At 41.1% G+C, this 14,206-nt stretch overlaps 1 protein-coding gene across 1 annotated transcript in view; it reads left to right on the forward strand.

The window, feature by feature from the left end:
• LOC126202974 (glycogen [starch] synthase) overlaps positions 1 to 14,206 on the forward strand; it is a 143,080-nt gene that overhangs the window by 68,772 nt on the left and 60,102 nt on the right. The window contains exon 6 of the mRNA XM_049937115.1: positions 4,301 to 4,563. Within this exon, the coding sequence (XP_049793072.1) occupies positions 4,301 to 4,563 (263 nt within the window). The remainder of the gene's footprint in view (positions 1 to 4,300; positions 4,564 to 14,206) is intronic.

Genomic DNA, 14,206 nt, shown 5'->3' on the forward strand with positions numbered 1-14,206 from the left:
TGTGGATGACCTCACACTTTCTGTTGTTTAGGGTCAATTGCCAAATTTCGCACCATTCATATGTTGTTGTTGTTGTTGTTGTTGTTGTTGTTGTTGTGGCCTTCAGTCCTGAGACTGGTTTGATGCAGCTCTCCATGCTACTCTATCCTGTGCAAGTTTCTTCATCTCCCAGTACCTACTGCAGCCTACATCCTTCTGAATCTGCTTAGTGTATTCATCTCTTGGTCTCCCTCTATGATTTTTACCCTCCATGCTGCCCTCCAGTACCAAATTGGTGATCCCTTGATGCCTCAGAACATGTCCTACCAACCGATCCCTTCTTCTTGTCAAGTTGTGCCACAAACTCCTCTTCTCCCCAATTCTATTCAATACCCCCTCATTAGTTATGTGATCTACCCATCTAATCTTCAGCATTCTTCTGTAGCACCACATTTCGAAAGCTTCTATTCTCTTCTTGTCCAAACTATTTATCGTCCATGTTTCACTTCCATACATGGCTACACTCCATACAAATATTTTCAGAAACGACTTCCTGACACTTAAATCAATACTTTATGTTAACAAATTTCTCTTCTTCAGAAACGCTTTCCTTGCCATTGCCAGTCTACATTTTATATCCTCTCTACTTCGACCATCATCAGTTATTTTGCTCCCCAAATAGCAAAACTCCTTTACTACTTTAAGTGTCTCATTTCCTAATCTAATTCCCTCAGCATCACCCGACTTAATTCAACTACATTCCATTATCCTCGTTTTGCTTTTGTTGATGTTCATCTTATACCCTCCTTTCAAGACACTGTCCATTCCGTTCAACTACTCTTCCAAGTCCTTTGCTGTCTCTGACAGTATTACAATGTCACCATTCATATATCTTTCTTAAATCATTTTGCAATTTATTTTTATCTTTTGTGACTTTACTAGACAATAAATGATAGCATCATCTGCAAACAACCTGAGACAACTGCTCAGTGTCTCCTAAATTGTTTATGTAACTAAGAAATACCTTATAGTGTTATTCATCAGCTTCATGATAAACTGGTTATTATTTCAATAATTGTTATAGTTATTGTTGTATATCAAAATTAAATAAGGTACTGCAAGGAAGTTGAATGATTTGCATGCTGCATACCAAATTTGGCTAACATATTGAACTACTCTGTAAACTTGGGATGAGCTGTATAACGGACTCCATTCTTGATGTAATGGATTGTGTATAGTGCACTCTGTTTCACTCATCCACCCAGACGATAAATTGAGAATGAAATATTCATAACATTCTTGTATCTTGTAAACGGTTTGAGTTGTTGAAATGAGATTTTGGGAACTGATAGCAGACAAAGGAGGAGTATGCTGTCACATGGTTACTGTGCATAGCTTCCTTATCTAGCATGATATACTAGTAAATACAGTTTTTTTTCAATGGAATAATGTAACTTTTTATTGGTTATTCAACAGCTGGTGAGACGAGAATTGTTAAAGCATCCTAGAAACCAGATGTAGTTTTCAAGATTTGACTTTTGACGTTAACAAAGGGATTCACAGCCACTTTGAGTTCTGGAGTCAACTACCAATGTGTGTTGTGGGATTGCCTCCAGCCAATCTGCTTCAGTGTGCCTTTGGAATATGATTTTGCAAATGATGTAAATCACTTATATAACATACAGAACATTCCAAATGCAGTCAGTGATGAGGAAAAAAGAGATTCATCTAAAATGCCCAGAAAATCTGGTACAGTATTTTCTAGTTATAAACATTTTCAACCAATCATACTACAAGCAGCAGCAGATGCTCATGGAAGTTCATTATAATTGATGTTGGGGGGATTCGGGGAGGAAATCGAAGCATGGTAGATTTCATTCTTCTAGTGTATTTCAATTGACGCTAGAAGGGGAGCTTAATGTACTGCCAGACTCTCCACTGACAAACACATCAGCTGTGTTGACTTTTTATTCATTGGCGGTGAGATGTATCCATTGTTACGGTGTTTTGTCTTGCATTCAATGGGTTTTAGATCTAGGGAAAGAATATTTAAACAAACACAAAGTAAAACAGTTGCAATCAAGGTTTCCACTCATGCCATTTTCTGAACATTACAACAATTGAAACAGAAGCACTGGCAACAGCAGTGACTCCGCTTCCTGCAGCAACAGCTGCCAGAATTGCTCAAATGAAGCTGGAGTCACTCGAATGCTCTGGTAACCACACTGTGAAACGGACATGTTTCATTCACTCGGCACTACTCCGCTTGCAACAGCACTGTAATCACACACACTGGGGAGCACTGGTTTGTTCCACCAGTGCTGCTCCGGTCGTGCCATGTTGCTGCGCTATAACTGCAACCTCATTAATTTTATGGTGGTGCAAAGTGCTAATCTTACTACAATTTGCTGTCATTTGGATTTAAATTGCAGTTGGGTGGATATGAACGGAATCCTTGGAATAAATGCTTTTTTCACTTTATATTTTCCTAATGTTTTTGCTTCAGTTTTATTACAAACAATCCTGTTGGCAGAACATCTGCAACTGAGCATTATAGCAGAGGTTGAAAATACCGCTTCAGTTGTAAATTGCTTTATTTTCACACGACCGGTTTCGGACTGTTTTAAGCCCATCCTCAGATGTCATACAGGAAATAGCAAAAGACAGGAGATAATTTCCACAGGTCGCAACACACACGAAAAACAAATGTTTTCTAAAATGTTTTAAAAACTTTTAAAAAACATTTTGAAACTGCCGGTCGGGCTAGGTGCTATAAAACCTATGTCAATGCAAAAGTGGCACCAGACGGTACTACGGATGACTGCCTGGGTAAGGAATGTATACAAGTATCACGACACTTACATTGTGCTGTGGTCCCTGAGTGCCGTGTGTACCAGGCGCGGTGTGCTGCCTTATGAGCGCAGAACAGGGAGTAGTGGATGCGAACAAGGAGGCAAATTTGTGATTTGTTTTTTATGTGTGTTGTGGTGTGTGAAAATTATCTCCCATCTTTTCTATTTCCAGTACGACACCTGAGGATGGGCCTACAACAGTCCAAAACCGGTAATGTGAAAAAAAGAGTAATTTACAACTGAAGCAATATTTTCAACCTCTGCTTCAGTTTTATTGTTTGATAACTGTTCATCACCATTTCTTGTTTTGAATTTTTAAATTAATATTGTCAGCTACTGTGTTTCTTACTGCAAAAATGGCTCTTTCAAATAACTAACTTAAGTAATTTTGGGCAATGTTTGAGAAAACTTTATTAATTCATTTTGGTTGTTACATAAGTCATTTCGAAATTCATTTTGACCAGTTACACAATTAGTGAGTGCTTTCACTACGACAGAATGGTTTGCTGCTTCATTGTTGGAAAGTTAAGCTTTCGTATTTATTCGTAATTGTACTTTCCTCACCCAAAACCAAAGAAATGGCTTCAAACATGCAATGATTTCATCTGCTGGTGTTGATTTTGAAATAACTGGAAGTATTTGCCAAAAGTGTCCAGAATGTACAAGCAATGCACTTCCCATTAATTCGGGATTACATTGGAGATCTAGAACAGTCTAGAATATTCTGGAAGATTCTATAACACTTTGGAACATTCTAAAACATCCTCCAACATCTTGGAAGGAACATTTTAGTCAGTCTTGGCTCCTTCAGCACCCGATTCCGAGCTACTTCACTGTCTTCCCATAAGAAGTCCATTGGTGTAATGCCCTCTTTTGACACCCATATCTTAGAACCCAATCCCTCCAGTTCCAAACCACCCCTGTGGATGGGAGGGGTGTGGAGGGCTGTCATAGCACATAACATCCTTGTAGCTGCAGGAGTGTGTGGTAGAGTTATAACAACATGCACAGACAAAGCACACTTACATTTATGATGTCGACATATACAAATGTCCTCTTTAGACAACCACATCTTCATAACTAATTCCTAAACTTACAAAACAAAACCTTTATGGATGGGGAATGGAGGGTTGTCACACAATATAGCCACCATGATGCTGCAAAATTCACTGCAAAGTTTTGACAGGAATTTATCACTTTGAAAGTATCAGTGTTTCTTCCATGTTTTGTTTTAATTTTTAGTATTTTTTCTTTCTGACATTAAGTACACAACAAATTGTTTATTTTGAATTTTATTTAAGCTCTGTACACAATTTTAATGCTATCTTACACATCTTTGCTTAACAATTTTTACAGAAAAACCATTTAGAAGCTTAATATTCAAAGATTTAGACTCTGAGACAGAGAACTTAGATACTGTATCTGTTGTTTCTTATAGCGGACAATAATAGGTTGTTTGCTTTGAATAGTTCAACATTGATGAAGAAGCTGGGAAGCGAAATATTTATCACCGATACTGTCTGGAACGAGCAGCTACTCACCTTGCGCATGTCTTTACTACTGTGTCCGAAATCACGGGACTTGAAGCTGAGCACCTCTTAAAGCGAAAGCCTGATGTAATTACTCCAAATGGTCTTAATGTCAAAAAGTTCCTCGCTCTCCATGAATTCCAGAACTTGCATGCTCTGTCAAAAGAGAAAATACATGAGTTCGTAAGAGGACACTTTTATGGGTGAGTTGAACTTCTTCATTCTCTTACGTGTGTGTGTGTGTGTGTGTGTGTGTGTGTGTTGTTGTTGTTGTTGTTGTTGTTGTTGTTACATTTTCCTTATTTATTCATTGTATATATTTTCCAGAATATTTCCTTCTTTATTCATTGTGTGTATTTTCCTACACATTTCAGTGGTTTGATGTAGTGAGAAATGACATTTTGGAGATGAAGGCTGATATCCCGTATTCATAATTTCTTGAATCCTGCATAGTTCCTGTTCAAGTAGCTTTGCTTCAGATCCATAACACTAGATAAAAATATTTGTGCATGTAGATTGCAGTCTGTACATTCTCTTAATGCCTTGTGCATATTTAAAAACTGGCTGTTTTCTTATAACTTTTCATAAGCATGCTATGCTAAAATTAACCATTTATCTGTCTAAATCATTTTAGTGAAATAATCCAAACAAATTGATAATGGCACACAATCTGATATGATACATTAGTTCTTAAAAAATGATGCTTTGAGATGTTAGTTAACTGTGTTTCATTTTTAATAACTTGGTCACATACCTAACATTTTTATAACTAAAAAATATGACTATGGTGGACATAATTTCATCCCAAACAAGTATCCTTTTTTCTTGTTTGATGGTTATTTGTTCAAAGTGTAATGTAAATATAGTCATTATCTTGTCTTTTGATCATACTGATTATTCATATTTCACGTGAAGTTGGAGTGATTCTTCCTCTCAATACATACTCCATGGAAAGAATGTATTTGTGCCCTCATTGAACACAACTCTCATATCCTCAGATGAAGACCAGCATGCACTCATATATTCTCATCTGCATATCCAATCACTACATCTGTGTCATCCATTCATTATTTGCAAAGATTGTACTTCACTGGATGAGGTGGAAGTCTGAGGATCGTTGTGGTACACTGTATAGAAACCACAGACCAGCCTAACTCACTTATGTTGCCAAAAAGGTGTACGGTTGCCTCAAGGTCCTTGGTTACTCCTTCGTCCTAACGGTTGCTCGAAGTGTCCCAATATACAGATTGCTGTAATGAGTTTAGCATGTCAGAAAATAACGGACAATGACATTCTTAAGAAAAAGTTACCATAATAGTATGTGCTGCTAATGAGATTTTAAAGATGATAGGACTGGAGGCAGTATGACATCATTTCAAGGAGCTATTCATTGAAGAATGCAATTTGTGATATAATTAAGAGGTGTGTGTGAAAATTCCTCTTCATATTAAAGAGGGAGGTGAAAATGAAGTCAAAGGAATTGTTTTACATAGGTATGTGTTTTTCAATCATGCAAATGCATCATCAAATAATGAAAAATCCTAGATGGAGTGATAACAAAACTACTGACCATACAGAGGACATTTTGAGTAGCAGATAGGCACAACAAAAACACTACTAGACATTTAAGCTTTTGGCCATAAGGCCTTTTTCTAAAGTAGAAAACAATCCCACTCTGTCTCTGGCTGCTATAGCCAGGCCGTGCACAGCAACTGCACCTCATGGGAGAAGCAGTCTATGAATGGTGGGGGTATGGAGGAGGCTGGGGTGAGGAGGGGAAGAGAGAGGGATAGCAGGGAGCAGGGTAGGGGTGGGGGAAGAGTAGTGCTGCTTGTGCAAGCATGTAGGGATGCAGTGGAGACAGGGTAAGGCAGCTAGGTGCAGTTGTGGAGTTTGATTTGGGGTGGGGGGAGGAAGGATAGAAGTAGAGGAGAGGAAAAATACTAAAGAGTGTGGTGATGAAATAGAGTGGGGGCAGGAAAGGTCACTGGTGGATGAAATGCAGGGACTAACGGTTGAGGCCAGGGGGCTGTGGGAGTGTAGGATACATTGCTGGAAGAGTTCCCAACATCTCCTCTGTATGGTAAGTAGCATTCTATCCCTCTCATAATATTGTTGTTACTCCAGCCTGAATTTGTCATTGTTTGATTTTGCCTAGTGCTTTTCTTCCATCCCACAACTCAGTGCTGTTTTCCTTTGTTACACTCTCTAATGCATTACTTTACTCAGTGTCTGTGATTTTCTTTCTCTTCTTTCCTGTGTCTTATTTGTTACCTTCCAAACCACACATGCTCTGACTTACAAGCCACAATGTGTATCAACCTTCTTGTCTGTACAAAACACAGTTATGTGACTGCTCTGATTACTGGTCCAGCATTGTGTGTTCCACATGATTACTGTCAATATAATTAATCCTAGACCTTCAAAGTGATCACTATTCTTGCCTCACTCTCCCATATTATTTTCATATGTTACTTTCTGTACCTTCCTGTGCCACACGAATCTGCTGACCTTGACCTACCAACCCTGTCCCCTTTTTCTTCCCTTGTTGCAGCACACACATGCTAACCTCACATCAGCTACTCCTCTCTTCATACATTTCTACCCGTCTCTCCCATTTTAGATTCATGGATGACGTCTTTGTGATCTGGACAGGACAGTGGGTGAGGACATCCTATCCACATTCCTCCAGACCCTCAACACCACCTCTCCATTTCGCTTTGCCTGGTTCTTGTCAACCCAACAAGCCACCTTTCTCGGTGGTGACCTCCACTCCAAAGATGTCTACGTAAGTACCTCCATCTGTATCAAACCTACCAACCATCAGCAATACCTCCAATTTGACAGCTGCCAACCATTCCATCCCAAGAAGTTTCTTCCATACAGCTTAGAGGCCTGTGGCCATCACATCTGTAGTGATCAGTAGTCCTTCCCCATATATTCCAAGAGTGTCATTGAGGCCTCCGCAGACTGAAATTACCCTCCTAATACTGTATAGAAACAGATATCTTCAGCCTTCTCTCTTCTAATGACTCAGTACGACCCAGGACTATAGCATCTGAATCACATTCTTTGCCAGAGTTTTGACTGTCTTGTCATGCCCTGAATGAGGAATATCCTTCCAAACCCTCCCACAGTGGCATTCTTAGGCCCATCAGACCTATGCAATATCATTGTCCATTCCTACTCCAACCCTGCTCCCATCCACTAGCCTCATGGCTCATATCACTCTAATAGACCTAGATGGAAGACCTGTCCAATACATCCTACCACCACCCCATACTCCATTCTGGTCAAAGGCATTATCTATCCCATGAAAGGCCAGACCACCTGTGAAAGCAGTCATGTGATTAAAAATTAAGCTGCAACCAATGTGCTGCTTTCTACATGGACATGACAACCAACAAGCTGTCTGTCTGCAGGAATGATCAATGACAAACTGTGGCAGGCACACAACTGGTCCATTCAGTTGCTGAACATGATGTTCAAACAGTGTGCTAAACTTCAATGACTGCTTCATAACCTGCTCCATCTGGATCCTTTATACAAACACCATGTACCAATACCAACTTTTCTGAATTGCACAGAGAAGGAAGGGGGGAGGGGGGGGGGGCAGAACTCTCTGCGCAATATATCCTAAGTTTCTGAAACACCCTGGTCTCAACCTTCATTAGTCCCTGTGCTTCACCCACGTATTCCCTTCCCTGTTTCCACCCCAGGACTACACAGCCATCTATTCCACCATCACACCCACAATCTTACACTTTCCCTCATCCATGCCCTACTATCCCTCCACTTCCCTATCAAAATCTTCTTCTTACCCTTCACCACCCATGGATTGCTTCTCCCAAGAGGTGCATTGCTGTGCACATCTGGCCTCAGCGGCCAGAGAGTGGTTGGTTTGTCTCTCTCTCTCTCTCTCTCTCTCTCTCTCTGTGTGTGTGTGTGTGTGTGTGTGTGTGTGTGTGTGTGTGTGTGTGTGTGTTCTCTCTCTCTGTGTGTGTGTGTGTGTGTGTGTGTGTGTGTGTTTGTTTGTTTTATACTTTAAATGTTAGCTGTGCAGAATAGTTTGGTTTATGACTTTTTAAAGTGTTTATGTTGTGTGAATTTCTGCTGCCAATTAGCAGTCCAAAACAGACATAATAAAGAAATAATGCGTGCTAAAAGTTTACAAGGAGGCTGCATTGGCTCAATGTAGGGGAGGGGGGAGTGGGGCCACAGTCAGAAGGAGCACACCATCGGAGACTCTAGCAGACATTGGGGATTTTCTCACAATGAGCCAATCACTATCTCAGTCTATGTCTAATAAACATAAACAGAATGAGGCTAAAAATTCAAACAATCTCTCAACTGCACTTCAGTTCCTCATGCTATCGTATACTGGAGGGGGTCAGTCCTTTCCTACAGTTAATCCACTTATTATTCACAAAGGTGTTGATACAATTGCAATCCTTGTGAAATTTTGCTCTTGTTTATGTAATGGAACTTTACTGTTGGAGACCAATTTTGATTTTCAGGCCGAACAATTGCTTGTAACTTTGCTCCTCCATAGTTACGCTGTTCGTGTCGAGGCCATCGAATGCTGAATTCGTTGTGTGGTGTTATTTACACAGGGCTCCTCAATGCTCTGACTGGAGGAGAAATCCAAACTTCTATCTCTGGTCAGGGTGTCACTGCAGTCCGTTGGGTAATGAAAAAGGTTGATGCTACCTCAGTGCCTACACGCACTCTTCCTCTAGTTTGATAGAGCAGTGCTTCCACCAAAGATCAAAGCACGCTATGAAGTCATCTCAGTCTGACCATACATTCCAAACAGATTCTTTGCTACCAGTGTCAATGTTACAATTATATTCACATGTCCTGCAAAACATGGCCAAGTGTGTAACCTATGGTAGAGATGCCCACAAGGGTGATTGGTCACATCCTCCTCTCTGCTGTCTCAATTGCAGTGGTGATCATGCAGCCTCATCATTAGAATGTCCTATGTATCTTGATGAGCAGGCTATCCAGGGGATCTGGGTGGAGGAAAAAATACATTACCCTGTCACTCACAAGTTGTTGTTTAGTCGAAAGACCTGCATTTTACCATCTGGCACTTACGGTAATGTTCTTGCTATGCCTCACTCCATGGAGGACATGGGCACATGGATTTGTAATCCCAAATTCAGCACTGCAATTGTAAAATCGCCCAGTGTCACAGTAGCATTCTCATCTTCTCCTCCAGCTGTGCAGCAAGCCACAAAATCTTTGCCCCCAGCAGAAAATCATCTACTTCACAACTGGCAGGCCAGAAAGAACACTCCCTCACACCAACAGATATCTGAGTCATCATCTGCCAAATGCAAAGATTCTAAGAAATCAAACGAACGGTCTTCTCCTCCCTGACTCGAAGAGCTCTTCAGTGTTTTTGCCGCATGATACCGTCACCTAGCCAGCCTCCATTTCACAGGTGCATACCGCCTACCATTTTTTTGCCCTGGACTCCACAGGTCGACCCAGAGAGAATGCTGACACCTCTGTAGATCTCAAGAAACAGGATCCTCCAGCCTCTACACTCTGTAGCAGTGAGTCTTCAAAGGTTGGCACTCAGCAGCTGCTGAGGTGACAATTCTTCATTGGTTCCCTCATCGTCAGCTTTCCATGTCAACACTGTCATCCGGTGGAACATTCATGGCATTAGATCCAACAGGGAAGAATTACAACTACTGGTGGAATCACAGTGTCAAATTGTTTTCTGGCTCCAAGAAACAAAATTGCATCCTCACGACTGCTTTGACCTCTCGCATTTCCTTCCGGTCTATATTGACCTTCCCCCTGTGGATGGCATTCCATCTCACAGGGGAGTCATGGTTCTCATTCGGGAGGACATCCACAGCCAAACCATCTCACTAAGCACCCAGTTGCAAGCTGTTGCAGTCCACATTTTCCTTCCTCGCTTCGGCTTTTTTCTTTGTAACGTCTACATCCTTCCTTCATTTGGTGTCACCAGGGTAGATGTCCTCCAGCTTACTGGTCAACTCCCTCACCCCATTTTGCTGCTTGGTGTCATTAATGAACACCATCATCTTTGGGGCTTTTCCAGAACCTGTCTGCAGAGCTCTTCACCCTGTATCAGGCCTTGCAGTACATCCGGCAACACAGGCTTTCCAATTGCTTCATCTGCTCTGACTCTCTCAGTGCTCTTTAAAGCCTCTGTGTGCTGTACACTGTCCATGCCTTAGTGCAGTGGGTCCAGGAAAGCTCACTTGCTCAATCTTGATGGAGCCACTGTTATGTTTCTGAGGGTCCCTGGTCATGTCAGTCTGACAGTGAATGAGGCTGCTGACACTGCTGCCAAGGCTGCAGTCCTCGTACCTCAGCACAGTATCTCTTACGTTCCCTCCGATGATCTCTGTGTTGTCATCTGTCAGCAGGTGGTGTCACTTTTGCATCACCACTGGCCCTCTCTTCATGAGAACAAGCTCCAGATTATTAAGCCTCTCCCAGCAGGTTGGAAAACCACCTCTTGGCCCTCTCGCCATGAGATCATTTTAGCTAGGGTGTATATCACGCACTGTCTTTTTAGCCATTGCCATTTAAGTAGTGCTCCCCCACCACTTTGTGCTCATTGCACTCAACCTCGACAGTCTGCCAGTTCCTGACGGAATGCCCTTTTTTTAACCACTTACGTTCTCGTTTGTGTTTGCCGTCTGAGTTATAATCCGTTTTAATGAAAGGCACATGGACTGTTGACCATGTTTTACTTTTTATCTGTCATAGCAGTATGGTGAAGACCATTTAATTTTTGGTTCAGGACCTCCATTTCTCTATGGCATGTTTTCTAGACCTTTCTCCACATCCCTGTTTTAAGCTGTCTTCTCTTCCATCAATTGGGATTAATGTGTAGTCATTTTTAACTCCTTTCCTTGTCTTCATGTTCTACAGTTCTGACATGGGTGCGTATGATCCTAGTTGTTTTTGTGGTCTAAAAAATAATATACCCCCTCCCCCCCGGATGATGCAGCACCTTCCTATTGCAGGCAAGCACTTTCTCCTTGATGTATACAATCAAATTTGGACAGATGACACATTTCTCAGACACTAGCGTGAAGCTACTGTCATACCCCTACCTAAGTCTGTTAAGTCAAACACTTCACTTCTATCTAGTACCCCCTTTCTCTCACCAGCTGTGTTTGCAGTGTGATGGAACATATGATTCATGGCTGGTTGGTATGGTGGCTTGAATCTTGTAATCTACTAACCTCTGCAGAATGTGCATTTCGAGTGCCATTCTGCAGTTGACCATCTTGTCACTTTGTCAATCCATGTTCTGCAGAAATATGAGACTGTGGCCACATTTTCTTATTTGGAGAAAGCCTATTACACCTGCTGGAGGACTGATATCCTCCATACTCTATACACAGGGGGCTTCTGATGCCGCCTACCCTTTTTCCTTCAGGAAGTTTTAAAAAACAGTTTTCGGGGTATGTGTTGGTTCAGCCTTGTTGGACACCTTTATCCACGAAAACGGGGTGCTTCAGGGCTTTGTCCTGAGTGTCGTCCTGTTTGCTATAAGCGTTAACCCCATTATGACCTGTCTCGCTCCAGGCATCTCCGGCTCCCTTTTTGTCGATGACTTTGCTATGTATTGCAGACTCCACAGACTTGTCTCCTTCAGCAGTGTCTTCAGTGATGTCTAGATCATTTTTACTTGTGGAGCATTGACAGTGGCTTTTGCTTTCCCACTGACAAACTCATTTGAATTTCTGATAGTGCAATGGCTTTCTTCCACTGTCTTTACATTTTGGGCCTGTTGCTCTTCCATTTGCTGAAACTAGGAAATTCCTGGGGCTCATGCTTGATTGAAAACTGTCTTATCTGGCCACATGCTGTACACGGATTCTCAGTGTCTTATATGTCCTAAGCATTACTTTCTGGGGAGCCAATTGGATAGCCATTCCCATATTTGAACCCATCCCTTGTCCATTCAGAACTACACAATGAATGTTTTGTTTATGTGTCTGCATGTCCATCCATTTTATGCCATGTCAATATGATCCACCACCATGGAATCTGTTTGGCCACTGGCACCTTCTACACTAAGGTGGTTGAGGGTCTCTGTGCAGAAGCTGCTGAACAACTGCTGTCATACTACTGTGATGTTCTCTTCAGTGGATACACATGCCATTTGTCTGCCATGCCCGGTCACCCATCCTATACCACTTCCTTAGATGACTCCAATGACTGGCAGTGTGGAGCGTGTCCCCTATTACCTCCCAGAGTTCGCTTTTGGCTATTGCTCTGGCAGCTTAACTCCACACTACCTCCCATGTAAAACAAATTAATTTACATCTGCTAGTCATGTGAGGGAGAAAAGATATGGGAAAAATGTCTTTCCGGTTATTTGAGAAAATATTCTGCTATAAATTCTGTTACAAAGCTAATGCATAATATTTTGTGGTACCCAGAACATTTTATTATTATTGCATGCTAACAAAACTTTATTTTTATATTTTTACAACTTGATATATATTATTATATACACTAGTTTGCATTAGGCATGTGATATTTTGTTCATAAAAAAGTTAATTGCCATAGAGCATAAAAAATGATTGAAATATACCACAAGAACACTATAAAACAAGAGTAAAGACTTCTATAGTCTATGAACAATGAAATGCCTTAATAATGGCTATACTTCACAAAAAGGTCTCAGAATGTCTGCAATTATTTTGTGCAGTTATGTTCGTAAGCAGACATTAGATATGAAACAAACTACTTAACACATATCGTACCCAGAAAAATTCGACTGCAAGGCCAGTATCATCAGCCAGAACACATTCATCTGGGACATCAGGCCATTCAAAGATGACTCCTCAAGTTTATGTTTTCTTTTAAATATCTTGTGTGTGTGTGTGTGTGTGTGTGTGTGTGTGTGTGTGTGTAAATCATTGATGTTGGTGATCTGACAAATATTATGTTACACAATTTTTTGTGCAGAAATTGACTACAACCCAAGTACCAGTTTTTATAGAAAATTAGTATCCTCTATTTCATCCACATTTGGCATAACAACTTATATATTAGGTAGACCTCTATTTAATTCAGAATTGATATTCCCATACATACAGTGATATACATATGTGGTGCTGTCTCATGTAGCTGGTGAATTTGAACTAATGCACATGTGCTATGGTAATTCACTGTGCTTCATGTACTGCAAGGATAGCATTCCTTGCACTTTCTGAACATTTTTCCATGTTTCCTCAAGACCTAAAAGTAAGGCAAGCAATTTATTCTGTAGGAACATACGAAATGCATGGTTTCCTCACAACCCTTCATACAACCACTGCAGATGTTTGTGCACTTGTAACATGTTCCTTCCTGTGCAATGCACTCAGCCATACAATCCTTACCATCCTCTTGACATCACCTCCAACTCCATCAACAGCACCCTTTCTGTAAGATGTTGCAAAGAAGCTTGAGTCAGTGGGAAATCCAAAGTCTCCTTAATGGTGCAAAATATTATCAAAAATTAATCTATTTTTGAACTGAGATCCTGCTCCACCCATCCAATAATGACAGAAAGTGACTTCATGGCCCTGTTGCTGAAAATCTGTTAAAATAGCATTATGAAAGGCAACAACAGTGTACTTGTCTCGGTTTTTAGAGTCAGAAACAACACTATGATAGTACAAGGGTCGTCCACGAAGTAAGTTCCATTTCTATTTCTATCTCCGGCAGCACTACGATCGCAGTTCTGAGCATGCGCGGCAGTTACTCTGACTCAAGCAGAAGGCATGTATGCCATTTTCAGATATCTGCTGCCAATGTGCAATTTGTAGTGCTTCTTTATAATGTCAGCCC

The sequence above is a fragment of the Schistocerca nitens genome, chromosome 9, assembly GCF_023898315.1.
Source record: "Schistocerca nitens isolate TAMUIC-IGC-003100 chromosome 9, iqSchNite1.1, whole genome shotgun sequence".
NCBI classification, from domain to species: Eukaryota; Metazoa; Arthropoda; class Insecta; order Orthoptera; family Acrididae; genus Schistocerca; species Schistocerca nitens.